This window comes from Pagrus major, chromosome 20 (genome assembly GCF_040436345.1).
Source record: "Pagrus major chromosome 20, Pma_NU_1.0".
Lineage (NCBI taxonomy): Eukaryota > Metazoa > Chordata > Actinopteri > Spariformes > Sparidae > Pagrus > Pagrus major.
Window position 1 is genome coordinate 10624032 of NC_133234.1, and position 25042 is coordinate 10649073.

Consider the following 25042-nt stretch of genomic DNA (forward strand, 5'->3'; position numbering starts at 1 on the left):
TGGAAGATATATCAGGCGTTAAATAATATTTTACAAATGTATGATAGCGACCCGTGCTCGACCCCTGAGTTAAATCAAAGTGACAGTGGGACATGGTACGTATAAGCACATATCCACACCGCCAATAAACTAAACAGGCAGTTATTGATCCGGACCATCTCCCTTCACTGGAGGTCCCAGAGGTTGAGAATGCAATATTAATGGATTGGGGGGGGAGTTGTTGTATGCCTGTGTGTGTTTATTTCTGAGCGAGTGTGTGCATGTGTGTGAGAGCATGCGATCACGCTCATAGCTCATGCAGGGCGACTCCATTAACCGGCGTGGCGGTGGCGGTCAGCAGTTTATGGCGACCAGGCTCACAGGTCAAGGGGGAGTGAATAGGTCAAAGATTGCCATCCCCAAAGGTCTCCAATCACCCCAGTGAATTGATTGCTTACACATCAGAAACGCCACTGCCTTGTGTTAGCTTCAAATTTAGCCCTGGATGCCTGTAGCCATATGACCCCCACCTAACCCCCCCCACTCAATCGCCCACACTCTCCACCAACTTCATTCAGTCTCCGCACACTTCAACTTGGAAGTGTTTGACAAAGATTTACTGACCGCTCACTTCAAGGAAAAACTCAATTTTGGCATTGAAACCACTCTTATATTTGTCAGTTCAATATGAGGCTACAGTTAGCTTAGCTCGACATAGAGACTGGGAACAGAAGGAAAGCTAACTTAGCTTTGTTTGAGGGTAACAAAATCTGGATTAAATAAAACACATTTGATTAGTTAGTCAGCTTTAGAGACACTGGTTGGGTCAGAAACAATCAGACTGTTTCCTCGTCTCCATGATTTATGCTGAGCTAAGCTAACTGGCTGCTATAGCTCCAGCTGTTGATGTACTCATGCTGTTTGTGTGTTAAACTCTTGATTTTATAATTGTGAGTGCAGGTTAAAGATTAAAGTAACATTCAACAATATTTCATTGTAAATAAATGTTCGTTTTCCAACAAGTCATCCCTTAAAATCACACAACGCTGATTAACTGTATTTTCTTTGCTAATCATCTGGTGTCTGGCTGGTCGCTTCCAGGAAAAATGAAAATCATCTGCTAAACAGATGTATTGCGTAGTCCGGCCAGCAGCAATGTTGGTTTGTTTGGAATAAATACAAAGAGGATGAACTGAGGTTGACTGTAGAAATGAGGCCAAAACACATGTTTCAGAATAAAAGTTTAGTCAGAATTTCCAGCAATATTTCAAATACAAAAGTCTCAGGAAAACATCTCAACAATAGTTTGTCATCTTATAAATTAGGCTTTTAGAAATACACAGTTGCATGTAAGTACCGCTTGTGGAGGTGAGTGTTGAATAAGTGAAGTAGGAAACGATCACGAAACAGAGGTTGTGTGTAAAGAACTTAAATAAGAGCAGATTTACAGCACATGGTGGACTGTGTTTTACATTTCTGGTACCTCTCTGCACCTCTGCCAGGTATCCTCCTGCATTTGCTACATCTTTATTTTTTTACAGTCAGGGAAAAGGAGCTCGCATTGAATGAACTGAAGAACAATAACTGCGTAGTCTGTATAAACATGTCTATCATTTACCCAGCAGTGAACTGAACAATGTTGAAGGGATTTAAGCGATCCTTAAAGATACATTTACGTCTCAACAACACACATTTACATTTACTTTGATTGTACCGTTGTGCGTAATTCAAAACCCTTTGCGTCTTTCCTCACTGTTGCATCGTTTCTTCAGCAGAGCTCCTCAACATGTCATTTGGTTTATTGAAGCTTTTTGCTGTCAAGCCTTGTTACTCATTTGCCGTTTGGTATAACTTCAGTCACATCTCTTGGCAGTGGTGGAGTCTTTTTCGATGTTATTTTCAATTTAGAGGCTGTGCTGTTAAGTGTTTTGGACAGCAATGAGAGCTTTGCATACCTCTGGCACTCGGGGTGCCAAGTGCTAGAAGTTCCAATTTAAAGTAAATAAGCACTATGCTTCAATGTGGCTTGTGTTTGTCGCACAGCAGCAGCAGCGTGAGCCCCGACCAGCGCTTCTCCCAAGCTTTTGTTCAGCATTGCTTTGTAAAGTGGCTCAGGGGATTCAAGGTCTCACAATCTTTTGTTAAAGCTCCTGTTTGTAAGATAGTTGATTTTAGAGTCTCTTTCGAAATCGTCAAATACTCACGCTTTAGGATTGTAGGTCGGGTTGACCGCCAGCCCAAAGCATCAGTATTTGATGAATTCGGAAACCTAAAGTCGTCATATTGTCATCTAACTGACAAGCAGGAGCTTTAACATGGCTCTTGTAAATCCAGAGGAAGGCAGGAGTTTTCATAGTGAGCTTTCATAGTGTAGGAAATGAAGGAAAGGCATGTTTTGCACAGTAAAAGCTTTGGTTGCACAAAATGCTTTCAAGGTATCCCTGTCTGGTTTTGGTAGTTGGCCTCAGAAGAACGCTACTAACAGTTTTTAAGAGCTTTGGTGAGTAGCTGTTCAGTCCCAGCCAAAATTGTGGCCAGTCATTTGGTAAAACTTGAGATTGAAGGGTCTGTAGAAGTCTCTGAGCCTGAGCAGGACCTCGGAGGGGATCTGGGGATGGGGCCTGCCCTTTGACTTCCCCAGGCAGCGTGGTCTGCTGCTCCCCTCGGGCTTCTTTAGGCAGGGGAAGCCTTTGGTCTGGTTGAAGTAGAAGTGCTTGTCTGTCACCACGCGTTTGAGTCCCAGGAAGTCCTGGACCCGGCCCATCTCGCCCGCCGGGTCCGTCACGAGGCGCTCTCCGCTGACAAAGAGGAGGCGCGAGAGCGGGAAGAAGCGCAGCCAGTTCTCCAGGTGCTTGGCGTAGATGCCAATGCGCACGGCGCTCCAAGACGTGTCGATGAGGCCCGTGGTGGTGTTGCGGAAGGCCAGGTTCTGAAAGGACGGGAGCCCGGGAGATTTCGACAGAGTCTGGGTGTAATCAGAAACAGCCCGGGTCACAGGGTCACGCACCACCACGATGAGCTTGGTGTGGCGGCTCATGGAGAAGACACGGCGAGGGGCCTCTTTGGTGATGAAGTAACTGGGAGTCTTCTCCATAGTGATCTGACCCTCCAGAGTGCGAGGCATCAGGTTCCTGCAGGGAAGAGAAGAAGAAAGACAGAGAGAGAGAGTTAATACTTTAAACATAGCGTGAGCGTCGACTTGAGAAAATACCAACACACTGCACAGCATGTTCTCCATCAAAAATTACATCCGTACATCAGGATTAAATTAATACATCTGCTTGATTTTCTCATAATTCTCAAAGCATTCCTCTGATGATGCCTCTCTTGCCTCGAAGGCTTTTTGATTTCGCTTTGTAATTACTGGGGTAAATCTGTGATTAGAGGGAGATAAACATGACATTAGGTTTCTGGCATTGATGGAGTGACCGTGTCAGCGCAGACCGGGAGGGAGTCTGCGAGTGGCTACTGTAGGAAAACCGCAAGGCTATATTAACCTCAGAAAAGTAATTTCCTCTCATCCGCTGCCTCCTCCTGAACAGACTCATAACTGCCGGGGCTCTCCCTCCGCCGCCGTCCCAAAGGACCGCAGTAACGGCCACATTACTGTCATACCGCTGGTATTTGTAGTCTTACAGCAGGGTTGGAGAAGTTATTAAATGATTTCCCCTTTAGTGTGCCCTGCAAGCTAATCCTTATCACATAACACTGTTGGGAAAGTTACTAAAAAATGTAATTGTTACATGTTATTCGTTGACACTACTTTACTAATAAATAAGCAGCAAAAGTAATAAAAGTTAGCCACATGACTCGTTAACATGACTTTTATTAGTCAGCGCCTTTAAACAACTCCAAATGCTCAACACATGTCACATATTCAGTATTTAACAGCTGTCATTATGACATTATGGTTTAACAAGTAGCCAACCTTGTTTACAGATATTTACGGACCATCAACAGCTAGCTTAACGTTAGCTTAAATAACTAATTCCTGAATGTATTTTAACAGCGACTAACGATAGAAAGCTAGCTAAGAACACGCTACATGGAAATAAGACAACTTGGAGTTACTGGACGGCACGTTTCCACTGTTTTGGTAGCCCTTGCGTCAAGCTAGCAAGCTAACGGTGAGTTAGTGTCTAGTGTTATTTCCAACTGTAATCACATTATTGTAATACCGCACTTAATAATGTGCTTCTGCCCAACACTGGACATCAAATAACAAATGACTGTGAACTTGTTTTTACATGTATCTCAGTGTCTCGTATAAAAGTATGGAAAAACAGCAGGTGATAGCAGTTTTCACGCGGCGACGTAGAAAGGATGGAGGGGATCGTTAACTGCAAAACGGACGGAAAGTTAGCTGAAACAATGACAGCGCTTACAGCAGCTTTAATTTATCACTTACACCTGTGCTTTTCGTGACATGTCAGTGAATAAAAGGTCTTTTGCTGAAATTTGGAAAATTCAGGCAGGGCAATCCATCAGGGAGCTTAAAATGTTTGGGTTAGCCACATTTAGAGGAGGAAAAAGACAGGTTTACCTCAGAATAAAGTGGTTTGGATAATTTGGCGAAACATTTGGTGTATTTGGCATTTGACCTCTTGTCTCTTGGACTTTGTTACAGCGGTATTGCCTTGTTCCCATGAATTAACTTGAGTATACTGTTATCATTACTGATAGAAATAATGGCCAACGTTACCAAAATAAGACCCAAGTTATAATACACTGGAATTATCATTTAATTTACTGAATATTTTGGCTGCAGAAAAAAACAGGCACAAGTCCAAAAGTGTCCTGTGACAAACAGGTTAATATCGGCTTATGGTCGACATGTGTTCGCACTCAATCCTGGGTATTGCCTTTGGCCCTCTGATGGTTATTATCGTCAGTGGTTGAGGTATTCTAGGCACACTTTGGCTTTTATGCACTGGGTTGCCCACTTCCTCCTGATCTTTACCCCTACTTAGATGACTCAGAGGCTGAGAAGACGTAGTAGTACCTCAAAGAGTTCACCGATGTCTGTGCTTGACTGAGAGTCCTCATAACGTGCCAGAGCAGATTGTATATAAAACGAGGGAAATGGGAGGGAAAGGAAAACCTATTTATCTCGTGTTCTTTATTTCATTCAAAAGCTACTGTAACACTCAAATGGAATCTAATAACCTCCGTTATAAGAAAATATCCTGCCAATTTTCCTCTCTTAAAAAAAACAACAGCCCCTTTAGTTGAGTTTAAAGAAGAGATTCAGATCTCAGGCTGAGTTTGTGCTATAGAAATCGAAGCGGTGAGGAATTCCAGTGTTGCAACTGTGAAAGATCCCTCAGCTAATTTCCATGCTTCCCTCCCCTCCCTCCTCAGCAGGCATGTGGTGATGGTTGGGTCGGAGACTTCGTGGTTGGTCTGTAAGTGAAGGGCTTATGGGGCTCTGAGCTCTGGTGTGTGGTGATGGAGCCGACTCCATGTTCCTCTCTCTCTGATCCAACACACACAGTCAGCTCCAAGTCCGGCATGTCCCCCTGGCATGAGGCTACGAGGGTAACACCAAGTACACAACTTATGGTATTCATGAGAAAACCTCTGAGTTGTATTACAGGGCCGGGGCTAAACAAAGCGGAGAAAGACACATCAAATACAAAAGGGAGAGAAAGTTTACAAAAACAATACTGTTTCTATGGCTAGACTCCACACTGGGATGTTTTACAATGAGCATGTCAGGCCAGAGCGTAAACCTTTCGCTCTGAAGCCAAGTTTCTGCGACGGGCATATTTCTGGTCACCGCATGACGTGACTGGCAGTATAGTTTTTATGAATCTAGATTCAAGAAGCTAAATTTCTGATTTTGGATCCAAGGACAGTTTAACAGCTCTGGCTTCGAGAGGAAATTCCGGGCTCGGATACTGTTACCCTCACGTGTCATCAGTCTGTGAGGTTATTGTGCGTGCCCTTTTGGTTCATCCACTTCTCTCCTCAGCTCGCCTTGTTTACCTGTGTTTCCTACACTTTACTGACTGTAACTCTCAAGAGGCACCAAGGGAACATGCCTGGCAATTAAGTACTTCCAGGACAGGAAAAAGGGAGAGTTGCATCCTTTAATCGACACAGTTAGGGCTGCAATTCCTCGGTGTAATTGTCGGTGGAGTTTGCTTTTTTTTTGACAAAATTCAACGTTCATTCATTTAATCATTTTACAGTAGGGTTGTATAACTTGTTGTAGAGGTAGAGACGAGATAAAGGAGCCCTATTAAGCTTTCTTTCTTTCCTTCAGTGTTTTAACAGGGTCTTGTGCATGTGAAAGTCATAGTCCAGAACCACAGAAGCTCCTCTCTCCCACAGAAAACACTGCTCCTGAAACGCCTCGTCAGTAATTCCCGCCTTTAATTCCGTGACTTTGTGAGATCACACTACGTCATGTCACATATTTGCATAATTTATGCCTAGCGGCTAGTTCGGCTTGTAAGAATTAATTCACCACAGCTGCTTTGTTGTTGTTAGCGGTCCTGGCTCAGACGTGTGTGAGCTGACCAATCAGAGGGGAGTGGGTATTCAGGAGGGGGGGCCTTAAAGAGACAGGAGCTAAAACTGAGAGTTTCAGACAGAGAGAGGGGGAATAACGGACGGTATGAAAAACTACAGCCTGAGTAAAGAAGCTGCTCCGTAGTCTCGGCAGTGGATACTTCTGTATCGCTTGCCAGGCGTCAGCAGGGTGAACAGCAGCGGCTGGGGTTGGCATATGTTCTGAATGAATAATTATTAAAATTGTATGTAATAATAATAATACTTGGATTTCTGATTTATTTCTCCCAGTATGACTCTCGAACATTAGTGCAAAACAGCGGCTGCAGAAACAATCCCTCTGCTCTGGACTAATACTTGATGGTATGATTGATGTTTTGGATTGTAGAATTGTGACTGTAGCATCATCTAAAAAATGTTATGCAAAGGAATATGAAAAAACAAAACAAACACACACTACCAAACAGCAATATGTAAGATGTGGGATAGAGCAAGATATTTTTAGTATTTTTGTATTTTTCTGTGGTTGCAGACAGCAACATCCACAAGCCCACAACCAGATCTGAAAACAAAACAACTGAGGTGCCAGTGTGTTTGCACTGTTTGGTGAATGTGTCATCAGTCTAATGGAAGCCACGGTGTTCCAGTCGAGGCTGAGTGGGGCTTCCATTGACATCGTGTTTACATTTCGGACCACTGGCCTGTAATCACAGAACAGCCTGGCTACAACAGAAAGCACAGGAGGAGGCCACACAGCGGTACGGGGAGGAGGGCGTGCAGGGAAGCGATAGCAGAGGAGCAAAGCAGAAGAGTGGGCAAGACTAGAAAGAAAGGCGGCATGAGAGGTACAAGCACAGACGGAGAGAGGAAAAAAGCAGCAGAACTCCAAAAGGGCTCAAAATCCTCTCATTAACCTGGAGCCACTGTTCAGAAGCGTCTAATCTCGTCTTCTCTCATGAAGATAAAAAGTGTTTGATCTGTTTATCTGATATCAGCTGCTGTGAGCCGCCTCTGTGTGGTTTCCAAAGAGAGTTTAGGGAGACCTAGCGACCTGATGTTTGTTTTCATCACACCTTTACTGTTAGCATCTGGAGCAGGAATGCAGTCGAGGTTTGAAAGTGCGCAGATGTGCGTTTATCTGTGCATACAAATGTGTCCAGACGCTCTCACACGCTCACGTTTGGCTGTGCTCAGTGTGGGTGGGCCGGGCTTTATTAGCGCCCGTGTAAAGGACTGCAGGCTAATAGGTTACTGTTTATGAGTAGATATGAGGACGTATGCGGACCTACGTCAGGCTGGACAGGAGACGAGCAGGGACGACTTAATGCGGAGGTAGTAGACAGATCTTTTAAAAAGGCATTTTCCATTTCTGCAAGCCAAGCTGAGGTAACGACATATTTGGTCAAAAGTGAGTTAACACTTGATTCTTTTGACATTTTTATGACATAAAAATGATTACGCCATAAAAGTGTAACATTTCCATGAAACGCTATGCAGAATTTGCAATTACTACAAAATGGAGCCTCAGTAAAATGAAAGCCAAACCGCACTCTGCACTCCGGCTCGGTAAACTGGCCTCACCAACCACTTACTGCACCCTCTGCCACAGAGAGGCAGCTAAAAGCTAGCGAGTGGTCAGATACACACAGCTAGCTTTAGCTAAAGGTATGTTTAGCTTCTCTGCTTACAACTAGCTACTAGCTGTAATTGGAAAAATATCAACTTCGCTGAACTGACATCTTTCTGTTCACACAACAAAAAACAAAAAAAGCATCATAGGTCTCCTTTAAAGTCTGAGAAGAATGACCCTGGTGATGTCATCAGGGTCATCTCAGCTTCCACCTGGAGACCAGGCTACACATATTTTACGGAAAGTGTTACAAAGTGGGGGCAAGAGATGGGTGTTTACCAGACACATTAAGTTGTATGACAAATGCAATTGAGATGCATTATGGGAAATGTAGGATAAAGTGTCTTGGGAGTTTTTGACTCATACTTGGGAGTTAAAGTCTCAGCTCTGTAGATTTGACTTTACTTTTAAAAGTTTTAAAAGTCTGTACCCACTTTTATTAAATGATGATGGTAATTAAATCATCGTATACATTTGATAAATGTTAATTAGAAATGTTAGACAGAGCAAAAAGGAGATACACTTGATCACAAAGAATTACAGGGGGTGTATCTGTAACTTTTACTTCTATAAATACAATTTTAAAAATATCTTATGTCTTAACCAGGTGGAACAAACTGTAAATTCACCAATGTCTGTTGAAAATTTTTGTGACTTTTTTCTGGTTGTACTGAACTTGCACTGAACTGAGACCCTTAAACCGACTTAGCAGTAACATCTGTGTACTGTTACACCCCTATAATGAACTATTAAGTATAAATAATAGAAAATAATCTATTCTCTTAAGAAAAAAACTCAAAGAACACGTCTGGACTGCAGCTACTGCATTTTCCTTGTAAACTCTAAACACAGGATGCATCTGCATTTGTAGACTTGTTATCTGTAGTCATGCAAATGAATTTTTGGGGGTAAAATGATGGAAAAGAGCATTTAAAAAATGCATCACAGCCTGTCTATCTGTTTGGCAGCCTGAAAACCCCTCCCTGTCATCTTCACTGTTTCTGAAGTGACTTTATGAGGCAGATTGCTGCCTTGAATGACGGGTTTCACCAACTTAAGTGCTTATCATGTGTGACTGTGTGTGTAGTTTAGAGTAAAAAGGGCACCTGCAGGCACCGTAAACACAGTGGTTATTATCGCTTTTGTAGTGGGAAGCACAAACTCCAGTCATTTTCATTTCTGTTTGTACACCACCCATCTCTCTCTCTCTCTCTCTCTCTCTCTCTCTCTCTCTCTGTGCTTTTCACTATGACATACACTCGCTCACGTAAACACAACGCACACACATACGCACAACAACCATCTGAACATGCCTTTCACAGGATGGATCCACATCTGGGAGCAATGAAGTCCTCAGTGTACATGTGTGTTTGTGTGTGTATGGCGGAGATGAGGGAAGTGTTTCTGGGTTTAGGAAGTTTCCCTCTGGTCCTGGGGTTCGGAGCTCTGAAAGCTGTGATCCGTACCGGCTCTGCTGGGCCACAGGCCAGACCCCCGGACCCTCTTAATCCCCACCAGCCTGCACTGCTCGGAAATGGACTCTTCCATCCTGAAGGTCAGCGGCAGATGGTTGTGATTCAGAGGGCGAGACCACCGGGGATCACGGGGGATCATGTAATGCAACATGTCATCATGTGCAGATCTCGCTCTCGTACATGCTATGTCTTTTTCCTTCCTTTTATCCCTCCGTTTCTCTTTCACTCACATCCTGGACTTTTTTCCCCCACTTTTCCTCATCTCCCTCTCCAGACTTCAAAGCCTCCACTTGGCCTCTACTGTATCCCTCAGAACGAGACTGTTGTGAATACATTTGACATGTGTGAAGGAACTTTAAAACACATCCTCGACCACTACAGAGAAACACATGAAGACAGATACAGTGTGCCTGTGTGTGCCCAAAGATCTGTACAAGCTGCTGCGTGGAGGGAGAGGTTTGTCATTACTGACGGCAAATACAGGGCTGAGGAGCTTCGGTGGGCTGATTAGAAGTCAGCGGGGACTGTAAGCAGCTCAATAAAGGAGGAGGTAAAGTAGTACTTCTCTTTGTGTCTGTTGGAGTCGGGCCATTGCATTAGTTGGATGGCCAATGTTCAGCCGTTTGTCAAATGTATCCATTGCTTTGTAAAAATAGAGAAAACTTCCATCCAGGATATTTATGTATTTTTTCAGGTACTCAAATGTCTGGTTATCAGGCTGCCAAATCAAGCCTAAAGTGATTAATGATAAGTAATTGCGTTTGGCTTCCATTGTAGACGAGTTTCAGAAGCTTTTCCTGTAAAGAAGAAAATTCAGGTGGAAAATGTCTGTACAGTTTTAACAGTAATAAAAAAAAGGAGGCAACTTCAGCAGTGTCTACATATAATAAAATCTAAGACTTTTACAGAACTTAAAGGGGCTCTGTGGAGCTTCTGTGTCTCGCTGGAAGCCAGTCGTTTATTAGACAACGTTAGCGGACTCCTTTACTGGAGAGAGGCACTGAAGACGAGGCACTGGAGAACGTGCATGAAGTCGCATCCTCTGGACCGCCATGAAAAATGCGAGTACAGTCCAGCAGCTTTGAACAACTTCACGTCCGCAACCGAAAGAGACGGGGAAGGTGTCATTGTCACGTCACGTTGCAATCAGTGCACATATTGCCAATAAAAAAGTGATTAACACATGTAACTTGCAAATAAATAAATAAATAAATAAATACATAGAGCCCCTTTAAATACCACCCAGAATGCAATTTAATACTTTTCTAATGGTCACAGAATATCAGAAAACATGTCGGGACAATAAGGCCCACATTAATGTATGAGGTTTATGAATTAATTGACACTTTTATGACACTTCTGTCAGGACCTATTGTATCTAACAAAACTCCTTGTAATATAAGTCACATGAGCTGGATCAAGAATAACTCATTTTATAGTCTATGGCAGGCGAGAGAAAAATCGAGAACAATCCTTTTTATTACCTTCCCTGGTCTTTTAAAGACCTTCTCAAGATACCCTGTTTGACACTTCATATTGGCACAAGATATGACCCATCAGCCCCTTTCACAATATCTGTGTTACATAAACCCATATTGTTAGCACCTCATATTGCTCTATCTCACTCCAGCGTGTGTGTGGCGGACTATTACACACTCTGAAGGTTACAGTCTGGCTGACGCACCGGGGTGGCGAGGAGTATTTTTACCGAGGAGGTTTGCATCACTGGGGTAGGTCGGTAGGAAAGAGCTGAAGAATGTGTCTAGCTGAGGGGAAAATAGAGGCGTAACAGTTAATAGAGACATCACAGCGCCGGAGAGCGAGTGAGTAAATCAGAAGTGGTCAGTCAGAGTTTCCTCTGAGAAACCAGGGCAGCACTAATGACAGATTAGAGATCTACATGTGTGCTCATGTGTGTGAATGCTGTATGGACCTTTAGCATTAGCTTCCTAAATGTTTAAATTCCCTTTGAAATGCATTTTGGGAAATATGCTTATTTGCTTTCTTGTAGGATGAGAAGATTGATATCGTTCTTCATGCCTGTACGCTAAATGTGAAGCTAGAGCTGGTAGCGTAGCTTAGCATAAAGACCGGAAACAGGGAGTGAGCTACTGTAGCATGGCAAGTTTTGTGTCGTCAGAACGAAACCTGTTGAAACATAACAATTCACCATTTATGGCAACTTGTGTTTGGCACAAGACCCCATAAAACAAAGTAAAACAAGACAAAGGTGGATTTTATTACCTTCAAACAGAGCCTAACTAACTGTTTACTGTCTTTGTGTTTCGCTAACTAACTGCTCGACTTCCCTTTTTTATTGTCTTTGTGCTTAGCTAACTGAATGCTAACGGTAGCTTAATATTAGAGGCATGAGAGTGGTATCGGTCTTCTCATCTAACAATTGGCAAAAATGACCATACTGTTGCTTTTACTGCTGTTTTGAAAGCTTCTATGAACATCTTCTTTTAATTAACAGGATAATAAGACAACCACTAATGATCACAGGAAGAAAAACAGAAGAGAAACTACAGAACAGGAAGACGGGATGCCGTGATTGTATCTCTCTGATAGTGTAACAGTCTGTAATGACCTGACATGAAGCCTGTTGTGTGTTTGAATGTGTATGTATGAGTGTAATGTGTCCATATGTGCGAGTGGAAGTGTGTGTGTGCATGTTGCCACTGATTGCTCCCACCCCTCCCGACTTATCAAATGGGAAAATCTCCAGTCGTGTTCCTGCCGGGCCCACAGTGGCCTACTTGTGTGGCTTTATCTCCCAGCTACCAGGGGCCTCGGGCCCCGCCCTGCCTTCATCCGATCTCCTGAACACAGGATGGAGGGGGGACGGACGGATAGATCGCGTAGATCCTGAACCCTGTAATGTCATGGTGTCCTCGCCACAGTTACATAATTGGGCTGTTAGTAAGATGGTGTGATGAGGTGGGAATGAATGTGGACTGAGTTTAGTTTAGTTAACTGGTCATTTAAATGTAAAAATCCTCAAGAACAATAAAAAAGTCAGTTACTCGATTAGCTGACTGACAGAAAACTGATTAGGAACTATTCTGATTGTTTAATCATTTTAAAGGCACAGTATGTAATTTCTGTTGCTAAAGGTCTCTCAGTCAAAGCAAGAGACGTCAATAGGGTGCGATCATGGGAGTTGTTGTCTTTATTATTATTATTATTATGATTATATTCATTTTAGAAGTTAGCATGCTAACCAGCTAGCCATGACCCGTAGCAGCACAGTAACTCAGCAGTTACTGTGGTGAAATGCTGCTCGCTCAATGTTTCAAAGGAAGCCAATTCTTACATATTGCATCTTTAAATATATTGATGTTTATTGTCCTTTGTCATTTTCAGCATGTTATTACTTAGATAGATAGATAGATACATAGATAGATAGATAGATAGATAGATAGATAGATATTTGTTTAGCCTTCAGTTCAGTCAGTCCAGTTAAAGATTAACCATGAGACAACATGTACAGACTTCAGTGTTTACCCTCCACCCTCAGTCTGCACCGGCGACAGAGAAAACAACCACGTTTCACTAATTAAACAGCTTTTCTAAATGAGTACACACACACACACACACACACACACACACACACACACACACACACACCTCAGAAACACTGTAATTGACTCAATATGGACGTTTGCTTGTCTGGCAACTCCCCAGATTTCGACCAATAAGAACACTCAATACTGTCGGATCCCAAAAAACCCACTTCCGAAGACTTCCAGCCTGCCACTCCTTGTGGTTTCTCAGCTCATTGTTAGCAGCGTCTTAAGCTGCAAAAGGGAAATCACTGCTGGCAGAGGCACAGCTTTTACAACTGGAAACAGTCCATTCAGCGGTCTGCTATTAGTGCCATCTATCAGGCTCATCAGAGTGGACTCAACTGGGCCTTGGCTGCGTTTACACACACATCAAACATGCAGGACGCAGTAGAGTTTGGATGGACATGAAGCGGGAGATGGTGTTGGCTTCCAGATTTCCTCCAATCACAGCGTCTTGTTTGATGTTTTTGCTTGTCCTCCAATTCAGCTCCAGGTCTCGGTGCCAGAGTTTCAGGCGTAATTAATCTCATTTCCTCTCGAAACCAGTGCAGACATCACCGACAATTAACCAATTCCTCTAAGTTGGTTAAGTCGAACCGATGGGAGTTTTTCTAGCACGCTTATGCGGCAGACAAAGAGAGGTGTGTTTCACTGAAGGGATTCTCAGGGTGGCTGCAGGTTCTCATGACCTCCACCCCCTCCACGCAGAGAGTCAGACATTAAACAGAGATAGACACCAGCGAGAGGTCTGCTGCCACACACACAGTCAATAATTATCAGCCTCTCCAGACAGACCAGTGATGGTTAACAGGGTGTGGGCTTAAGTCACTGTTTTGTTTATCGAAACTAAAAAGCTGTAACTATGGATTCACATATCTTCTTCAGTATGCACCTCTTTCACTGACAACAATATTCATGAAATTGAATGAATTAAATGTGGTATTATATTCAGAGGCTTTACTCAAAGTAAAACAGTCGGGAAGAGAGCCTGAAGGCAACAGAATTAATCAAAATGATCATCTTGATTATATTATACTGTAGAGCTGAAACAACTAATTGATAATTAGATTCCCAGTAAATTGTGGTTATAACCATTTTCATATTTTGATGTATTTGTAAAGGTAATTTTACTAGCAAAAGTGCCAAACTTCTCTTTACATCATTGTAAACTAGATATCTTGTATTTTTGACTGTTTTGACCTCATCTTGGGCTTTAGGAAATCTTAACAGGCATTTTTCACCTTATCGTCCGATATTGTTTCAGCCGTATAAGTTGTGATATGTGTCAAATTTATTTATTTTTTAACAGATAATAATGCAGAAAAAGGTGCTTGGGGTGATTTATAAATATTAAATCACAGGTCTATTGTTAAAATTGTGCTTATGTACACATTATGTGTGTCACATTTTTTTTACTTCCTAATATTGATATTGGAATCAGCCACAAAAATCCAGTATCAGCCATGCGCTAATTCTATAGAATAATAACTATATATATATATATAACAGAAAAAACCTTCATTACAGAGAATTGCCCCTTCTTAAATGTTACATATAGTATATATAATGTGGTATTATTGGATGGTTATTGGTGATACATTAAAAGCAGTTTAATGTTGGGACATTGTCTTTAAACTCACATGCCATGAAACAGTTTTCGTTCACTTTAATGGTTTCTTCTGTCCACACTGGCCACTAAGTGATCCCTTTTTATGTAAGTGATGGGGGACAAAATCCACAATCTTCATTCTGCACATTCTTGACTTCAATGTGAGCTAATATTAAGCTCCAGTAGCAGACAAATCAAGTCAGTATCGTTTAGTTTTTTTTAACACGAAATCCCGTCTTTGTGTTACTATCCAACTAACACTAACTCAGCTGGAGCTCAGCATGGAAACACTCTGATGACACACAAAGGGTACATTTTTGCGTTTGGATAAACGATAATTGGTTAATGGTCAGTAGCTGATCACAGTGAGCATGTACACACAGGCACGAGGCTGTTGTTTAAAGACCGACTTGGAAAAAAATCTGAATCTTTACTTTAACTGTCTAATCAAAAACATTTTATCAAGTGACAATAGAGTAGCAGTCGAATAAAAAGTAAAAACTAGTGAAAGTACATTAAAAAGTGCATAACGTGATTGGCATCATTTTCTGTTCCTCTTCCACTTCCTGTTTGTAAGTTGGAGGAAGTAGAATGATGATTTCGTTTTGGTCCAGTAAACATGGCAGCTCATCAGCTCCCCTCATCTCTGTCTGTCTGTTTAACGAGGAAAAGTAGACTTGTGGCCGAGGAACAAGCTCTCTCAGTCTGACAGTCTGGAATTAAAATCCAAGAGATTAAAACATTTGATAAACTTCATCTCTCTGCACTCTCTAACTGTGATTGAAGAGTTTCCCCAGTGCTCCTCTCTCACCAGTCATTTGAGGCCATTACGTCTGATTGGATGAGACGCGGCACGCTGTGAGGCGAAAGGTCGACCAGTGATAAGCTGTCAAAATATTGATGACTGAGTTGGATCAGACCCTTTTTTTTCACCATGTATAAATCCATACCTATCCTGCACCAATTTATCAAGTCATGTTTGATTATATCCTAACAGTTTTTCCGGCTTCATTTACATATTGTATTAATCCTGACAAAAACCTCTTTACATGTAAACCGCAGCGTGTGCCGCGTCATGTTTATGAGTTCTGACAGATAGTGCTGCTCACGGTCGTGGACAAGCACGACGACTAGTTTTTCCTTCATTGGCGGATGCAGCTTCGAATACTCGCAGAGCATTGAACCCTGTCTCCTGCACAAAGCCTTCTTTCTTCCAGCAAGATCTATACATTTCCTATTTTTCCGAATTCTTCCATGAAAGCCTCTCTTCCCAGCCTCTGCAACATGCAGCTTCCAAGAATGTGAGCAGGGAGGAATTCAACCAGGGAATCCCCTGTGATTGGTAGAAGAGTCTAACAGGAAATAAAACCTGGACATTCCTGTCTAGGTAGAGCTCTGTCGAATGATACAGCCATTTTTCTACGAGACAAAGAAACAAGTCGATAAGGAAAGAGATTTAGAGAGAGACGAGAAAAAAGGCAAGGACTCCAGCGGCTTTACATTATACAGTTTGAGTGACCTGAACGAGCCAATAAATCCACTCCAGCAACACTCGGGCTGTGGGGCGTAAATGTCAGCAGAGTAACAGCTCCTTGTCAACAAGATTGAATATTCAGAAGTTAATTAATTTCTGCTGCAACAGCGTGATAAAGGCAGAGAGAGGGGGATCAATAGAAAGAACCTATTTTAGGCGATCGATATCGGGAAATGACATTTATATCTGCTGGATATTTACGGCGTCAAGAAAATGTGGAGAGACGCTGAGAGGAACAGGGGGAGTGGATGGACTTCAGGTAGAGCTGCTGCAGCAGTGTGAATGAATCCCAGCTCTCACACACACACACACACACACATGCTCACACTCACTCACCACTCACACCATGGCTGTCTAAACCCTCGTTCCCCACCACCAAACCACAGAATCGTTTCCAGTAGATGGCAAAGCCAAGGCTTTTCCACATATAAGCATTTTTTCTCAAACAATTTGCCAAATGCTTCCTTTAAGGATGTCCATGTGTTTTACTTGGTTACCAGCTGAAGACAGGGGCCAAGGCTCTCGCTCTCCGGGGCTTCACAGACACAGACAGCACTTTGAAACGAAGTGCGCCGTCAGAGAATAAATGTTTAAGTGATACTTTCCAGCCCCAGTTTCAGATGATGTTGTTGGCCTCACATGTAACGTTTCTGTTTCAGTTTGATATATGTGAATCACAGGGTACTTAACGTGTAATTGCACTAAATTAATAATATTTTTACAACTACATTTGATATCGGGAGGAGTGAAGTGGGCAGGAGGGCAGAAAGGGAGGCAAGAGAAGGAAAAGCAGGGAAGTCCGATGTGTCGGCTGATTATTTATAAGCCACTGAACAACATGTGGGGACAAGCTGATGTTGAGATATGTCAGTCAATAGTCAACACATTATTACGCTACATTAATTTTTTTGTGTGAAGTGATGGAAGAGACGGTGGATGTAACCCCACAGCCCCGTCAGGTGAACTTAAATGCCCCTTCACTGACACCACTTGTCATGTTAAACATACGTTCTTGAAAATTATATAAATATTATATTTTCTTAACTTTATATTATATATATATGTGGAGATTGTTAGCCTACTTTTTTGAAAGTGTTAATGTTCAGGTCTGTTTGGTTTGCACCTGGAGTGACAGAAGTTGGAATTTTAAACTATCTCTAACTATTTAAACCAATCATCTATCACTTCTAGCTAATTAACACTATATCCATTAGCCTACTTTTCGCCAGCTATTTTAACAATTACTTTTAGCAAACAATTTCAACAAATTATCTGTTAGATTTACAGTAGCTATCTCATCCATTACCTTTAGCTCGCTATTTTAACCATTTAGCGTATCCATTACTACCAGGTAACTATTTTAACCGTTTATCTATTACTTTAACAAACAAACCGATTATCCATTAGTTTTACAGCAGCTAACTATTAAACTTTTAAGTAGTTACTTTTAGCAATTCATCTATTCTACTTTTAGCTACCTATTTGAACCATTTAGCATATCCATTAGCCTACTTTTAGGTAATTATTTCAACCATTTATCCTTTATTTTTTTAAAGCTAATTCATCCATTACTTTTAGCTAGCTGTTTTGACCATTTATCCATGATACTTTGTGCTAATTAACAATTTAGCATATACTTTTAGACAACTATTTGAACCGTTTATCCAACACTTTGAGATAGCTGTTTGGACTTTTGTGCTTGCTTGCTAACTAGGCTAGTTTTCATGCATCCTTACTCGCAATATGTAGCGTTCAGGTGATTCCAAGAAGCGTTAAAAATGTTGTTTGTAACGACACACTGAAGTGTATTCTGCTGTCCAGAACACCTCCTGTTGGACATCGTGTTGGGCAAACATCGGGGTTTGGGTTGAAATTACTACGCTGTTTAGGTTATGGGACCTTTGTCGTCATGGTTACAGTAATAACCACGTGGCTAAGGTTAAGGGACAGTTATGGTTATGGTCAAAAGAGCCATCCATTCACATTAATCCTGACGTCATCAATCTGTGAACTTTGTAGCTCCTAACAACGAACTTTACTCACAACAATCTAGTGTCCTCATACGAATACCTACAGTACTTCTTGAAACAGTGTCTATGATGCAGCTGACTCAATATATGTGGTATTTTTTAAATCAAATCATAATTTTTGTTTTTGGAACAAGTACAAGTACTCCTGGTTGGGAAACAGGACCAGAGGGTAGTTGTACATGCTTTGAAACATTTACATCTGTCTATAAAAATAGAAAAAGCCCCGGCAACTGTTATTGCTTGTCTGTGAGCCAGTGACCTACACAGCCCCTGGGTCCAATAAGCTTCCCCTATAGCACTAAAGGTTGAGGTGTAGCTGGAATACTAAAGCGCTCATCATAAACCAGCACTATAAGTTGAGGGGGCGGCTGGTCGGGGGTGTTGACTAATGCTTCATAAGGCCTTGTTTAACTGCGACTGGGGGCCTAATCCCTCTCAGCCACTCCGCACGTCCCTGAGCTGTCCATGTTAATGCCTGACCTGTCATTACACCGGTCCAATTCACACAGTGTTGACACGAGCTGTCGGCGGATTAGGACGGAGCAAAAACACACGTTTCATTATGACTTCAGAAGAGAGGAGAGGCCGAGAAAAAAGAGGGGCGAGTACGTCATGTCTGTGTTAAGAGAGTACAAGGTAAGGTCAGTTTCCAACAACAGAAAGCAGTTAAAGGAACATGCAAAGGTCACAAGTCTCTGTTTGTAGTGTGTAGTATGCTTTGTCAGCATTCAGATGAGTACAGATGCTACAGCACGTTGCTTCAGCTGAAATGGCATTTAATTTTTATATTTACACCTCACTCTTGATTTATTACTCTAGGTAAATCTAAACGAGTGGGAAAACTGTCTTTGATGCTTCTAACATTTTGTTTTTATTGCCTCGCAAAAACTATCCACACCGACATACTGGAGCAAATAATGCTGAACATGCAGGAAACAAGGAAAGAAAACAACAATTGGAAAGTATCGATGAGCTCAACACCGATTTCCCGCCAAGTTTTAAAGGTGCAATATGTAGGAATTTTTGTTTAAAACATTCAAAAATTAACTGAAATGATCATCAAAATGTGAAGAAGTAACATGTTTGACATTACTGTGGTGAAATGCTGCCTGCTCTTTGTTTGGAGCAATTCGCACATACTGCACCTTTAATAAACTGAGCTTTGATCCAGATGCGCTCACCTCCACATCATACATCCAATGGGATTCTGGTATTTTACTGAAGAGACGAGGTCATTTGTGCTCCTCTGATGTCAGGGAGTTCTGATAATCTGTCTGAATCTATCAGGACATTAGTAAAACATCTGAAACCTGGTGGAAAATATTGCACAGGATGGGGATATAAGGTTAGAATATTTATTTCTTTAGATTGTTTGTGTTCAGATGTATTCTACAGCATCTTTCGCTTCATAGGATTATTTTCTGCTTATTATTTCTGGCTCTCTCTACAGTTTTCCCTTTTAAACCCCTCCACTAAGTATGATCTTATATCTGCTGAGAATAGCACAGAAAAGACAGAAAAACAAACAAAACAAACAAAAAAAACAATTAAAAAAGGACACAAAGAAGTATTAGTTCTCCTTCATGACAAATCCTGCTCCTTTGAGGTAAAATACTCTCATTAAAGAAGCAACTTTATATATGCGTGCTCAGGCATGTGTGAGCTGATCAATTAGAGGAGACTGGGTATTTTAAAGAGACAGGAGCTAAAACAGAGGATTTCAGACAGAGGGGGAATACAGAGCTGCAGCACTGGACAGTATGAGAAAACTGATGTGTTTTTTGAGCATTAAAGCATGTAAACATGTTCTAGTAGTAACCCAAAATAAAATTATGAGCCTGACAATGAGCATAACATGTCTCCTTTAAGGAATCTCACATTGTGAGGAAAGAAGCTGCTCTGTAGTCTGGTGGTCTCCTTTATATTCTGAAATTGGAGACTTATGCACATTTTTTTTTCTTTTTTTAATAAATTATACAGATTATTTTATACTTTATCTGATTTCAGTTCCTCAAATGTGACACTTTGATGCTTTTCTTTGTCTCATATGTTAGTGAACTGAATATGTTTTTGAATTTGAAGATGGCACCTTCTAACGGACATTTAATGGGCGGAAAAGTTAAGTAATCAGCAGATAAATTAATAACTGTCATTCAAAAATATCAGTTTAAACCACTGTAGGAGATTGGGAAATCCCCCCGTTGCTCCCTTTTGAACCCACAATTTCTTGTGCAGATATAACGTGTCACTTTCTCCTATCAATGATACAGCGGGAAGACAGTCAGACAGCCAAAAACTCTGGCTTTTCTCAGATCATCCTGTACGTTGGCTTCTGTGCTTTCCAACTACCTGAATAAACAACTGAAACTTCTCAGAGGATTCACCTTTACACTCAAAGTTAAACTGCCTCAACAGGCTGCTGTCTACATCAAACAAGTCTGTATCATCATCACATATATTGGGTGCAGCAGGAAAACCCCAGCTTCTTCCACTTCCTGACAACCGCGCTAAGTAATAAGAAAGCAAACCAACACTTTGATCTCACATGTCACTTAGTGGTATTGCACCTGAGCCTCACGGTGAACAGATCATTACCCGGCTGTATTGATCTCTCCCTGCGTCTCTCTGTCTCTTTCTCTCATCCCACATTTTCTCTTCCACACCTCCATGTTCTCATCTCTCTCCTCCTCCTCCTCTCTTTATCAAACTGTCATTTACTCCCCGGATCTTTTTTCCTCGTTCTTCCTCCGTAATGGTTTCCCTCTGTCCGTCCCTCTCTGCCTCTTCCCTGCTGCGTTTCATGGGGAGAAATTAAAACCCACCTTCAGAAGCCCATTTTGGCTGATCCTCAAGCAAACACATGACCACCTGACTGAGGGGTCATCCACACTACCACCATCCACAACCACAACCCATCCTCCCTCTGTGATCAGGCTGGTATTGAAGCCCTCAGGGGACCAACGGTGGACACTTAGGGAGGCAGCGTGTCAGCTCAATAAACAGCAATTTATTGGCAGGGGACTGAATACGCTGCCATGCTTGGAAGCTATCAGCAGAGGCTCTTATTGGTGCTGAGAGATATTAATGAAGAGAGGAGCGGGACTGATCACACCAGCAGGGGATGATGTGAGTGTGTGTCTGTGTGTGTGTGCCAGCACAAAAACACACTTTGTTGTGGACTAAATGGAGAGTGCATTTGAATTAGCTCTGTTTTTGTTACATCATGCTCAGTCGCAAATAATTCATTATTCATTGTAATAAGGGGACCCGAAAATACAGGATAATACAGGCCTGATTTGTTCACAGTGGTCGTAGATTGGGAGAAAATAGGCATGAAAAATGTGGACTGGAGAGCAAAATCAAATATCACAATATTTTGGACCAAGAACATCAATGTTGCAACAACAACATTGTCAGGATGACATTTGGTACTTTCACAACATACTAACACAATAAGATTTTTGCTGAGTACTCTTCAGTACTGTGGATATAATGGCTAAGTGGGGAAAAACAAGTAATAGAAGAAGAAGCACAGTCTGGTAAATTCAGAAAATGACATCACTTTACTGTAATCCATCCAATTAAACCAGGAAAAGACAACACTTAAGGGGGCACTGTGTAGTGTTGGGGAAGAAATTCAAACTAATGACACAAACTCAGAAATATTTATATTTTCCATAACTGAATAAACAAGCTGTTCTTAGAGGAAAAAAGGTCCCCAGAACACTGTTTGAAGCTAGAAAGGTGGCAGGGTCCGCCACATATAAACAAACAGTATGAAACTGTGTTGTTCTTTAAGGTCAGTTTGTTTATTCAGTTTACTCAGTCATGAAAACAAAGAGAGTTTGTTTATTTCCTTTGTTTAGGCATAAAAAAATCAGTCAGTGGAGATCTTTCTCTTATGATTCAAATTTCTTCCTCAAAACTACATAATGCACCTTTAAGTCATCAGTCGTCAAGACGATAACAATATAACTTGATATATTGCCAAGCCCTACCTCATACCGTAACATTTATCAACGTATAAACCTTTTTTTAAACACATTTTTTCCATTTGAAGTTCAAAACAGTTTCCAAAGAAACGAAAGGAGCTCTTCACATTTCGCTCCGGCTCATCAGACATAATCCACCTCATCAGACTGGTCAGACAAGATCCACTAAAGATGCTTAATGTGCAGCTATTAAAGATAAAAGACATATCATGCATATTTTCAAGCAACTTAGAAGGAAATAGAGAGGAGCAGGGGACTTTTTGGACACTTGTGGTGAAGGCCTCAGTCTACTTGATCTCTGCATGGTCTGATTTTACCACTGCACATTAACACTACTGAGTCTAATTCAATGTAAAACCCATCACAGGAATAGTTTGAGCTTTGTAAGACTTCACCTGGAGATGGGCAATATACTGATATTATATCGTTATCATGATATGAGACTTTCTACACTGTAAAGTGATTTTACGAAAAAAAAGTCGAGGAACAGATTACCTCACAATTACCAAGTAGATTAATAAATTCAAGTTGTTAAAACTTTTTAACCCCATAAAACTTAAGTTTAATACCCGACTTGGTACTTCTGAGGTAATTGGTTCCCTGACTTTTTAAAAGTACAGCCAACTAAAATTCCCACTGCATCGTTGTCGTTTTTGGATATGGTTATATCGTGTTGTCTTTTCCTGGTTTTAAAGGCTGCATTACAGTAAAGTGATGTCATTTTCTGAACTTACCAGACGGTTCGACTCGTTCTAATACTCGTCTTTACCCACTTTGTCATTATATCCACATTACTGATGATTATTGATTAAATTTTTTTATTGTATTATTGTTTTGTGGAAGTTCAAATAGTCAATTTTGTCACAAATTGACATGAAGTGCTTTTGAGGAGGTTTCAAATGGAGATATGCAGCATATTATATAACGCAATTTAGCCTAAAATATCACAAAAAAAATTCAAGGCCGTATCATCAACCCCTGAGTTCACCCTAAATCAACTTCTCTGTATATTTGTAGCTTTGGAGGAACCACCTTAAAGGTGCCATATGTAGTTTGGGGAAGAAATTTTAATCAGAAGAGAAAGATAGAAGGTAGATTATTGGCTGATTGATTTAATGTCTTTACAAACTAAATCAACAAACTGACCTTAACGAACAACACACTTTCATACTGTTTTACTTTGTTTATATGTGGCGGACCCTGCCACCTTTCTAGCTTCAAACAGTGTTCTGGGGACCTTATTTTCCTCTGAGAACAGCTTGTTTATTCAGTTATGGAAAAAATAAATATTTCTGAGTTTGTATTATCACTTCATTAATATTGTAATTATTAAGAGTTTGAATTTATTCTCCAAAACTACTTAGTGCCCATTTAATAGAGAAAAAGAAAGGAGAAAAGTCTTCTGTACGTTTATACAGATTTTGTTTAAAGGAAAATAAAATCTAAAACTCTAACTTCAACTTTCATTTCCAGACATTTCCCTCTGGAAAGTGACAGTAAGCAGCTCCAACTAATCTAATCAGACGTCTGTGACTTCTACCCTGAACTTTGACCCTCACAGTTCATTACTGTTCCGCTCATTTGCCAGGCAGGAATACACCTCATTTAAAGTTAACATTTATGTATCATGGAATAAAAATAAAAGACTGAGAGCTGCTCACCTGTACCATTCCAGCCCCTTATCATAGAAGCGGTCAAAGAAGTGCGGCTCCGACCCGACGGCTCTCACGTCCGGATGGATGCGCAGGAACTCCAGCAGAGCCCGTGTGCCACCCTTCTTCACCCCGATGATGATGGCCTGAGGAAACTTTTTGCTGCCGAAGTTATTGGCTATAGAGATGTTGTTAGAAGGAGCATCGCTGTTCGTAAAGTCCGACAGCTGTTCCCGGACAAACGACACCTGAGACGCGTTATACGCGCCGGGCTGCTGCGCCGACGTCTGGTGTCCATCATTTACGACGATCTTGTTGTGATAATTACTCTGCTGGTCATAAACAGGCCTGGGCAATGAGTCACAGTATCCGTTGAGGCAGTAGAAGAGGTAAGTGAAGAGAATGATCATGGTAAAGAAGACGGACAGCTTGGACTGCACCTTCAGGTGTCCAAAGTTGAACGCAGCTCTCCATTTACTACATCCCATGAGTCGCAATCCTGAGCACGAGGACACAACGCAGGAAACATGTCATATCAGAGGACTTCATGCTAAAGACTGTGAAAGTTAGGTCAAACTGAGAGCGCTTTAGAGAAACCACCGAGCTCGGTGCGCAAGAGCAAGTGGCGCAGAAGTCGCCCCCCGCGCGTCAAAAGGCTCCACATGCTCCTCGGCTTATCTCACACGCCCTTTGCCTCTCTCTGGGTCCTTCAGAAGCATCGCAGACGACTCTAAGATCTTTCAGTGAGGTGGCTGTGTCCACGTCCCGCAGCGCTCCGTGCCTCCTGTGCGCTCCCGTGGCTCCTTTGGCAGCGTCTCTTTAGGAAACCCTCAGCAGCTCTTCTCCCCGTCTCACTGCCAAATCCACGCCCTGTTTATCATCCAACACGCCCCCTCCGCCCCGCAGCCCGTGCGACACTGAAACAACAGCAGAAAAATAATTAACAGGCGCGCTGCGCCCTCTCCAAGTCTCATCTTACTCTGTTTTGAAAGCAATTCCAGAGAAATATAGTCGTTAGTTTAATTGTATTTAATGCACTGGTAGAGGAGGGAGATA

At 41.7% G+C, this 25042-nt stretch overlaps 1 protein-coding gene across 1 annotated transcript; it reads right to left on the reverse strand.

The window, feature by feature from the left end:
* Positions 1–1207: 1207 nt before the first annotated feature.
* On the reverse strand, positions 1208–24798 carry LOC141015543 (heparan sulfate glucosamine 3-O-sulfotransferase 6-like). The gene is made up of 2 exons (XM_073489663.1): positions 23996–24798; positions 1208–3110 (listed from the first exon to the last, which is right to left on the reverse strand). Exons 1-2 carry the CDS (start codon positions 24472–24474, stop codon positions 2492–2494), a joined length of 1098 nt encoding a protein of 365 aa, XP_073345764.1. The 5' UTR covers positions 24475–24798; the 3' UTR covers positions 1208–2491.
* Positions 24799–25042: the final 244 nt, after the last annotated feature.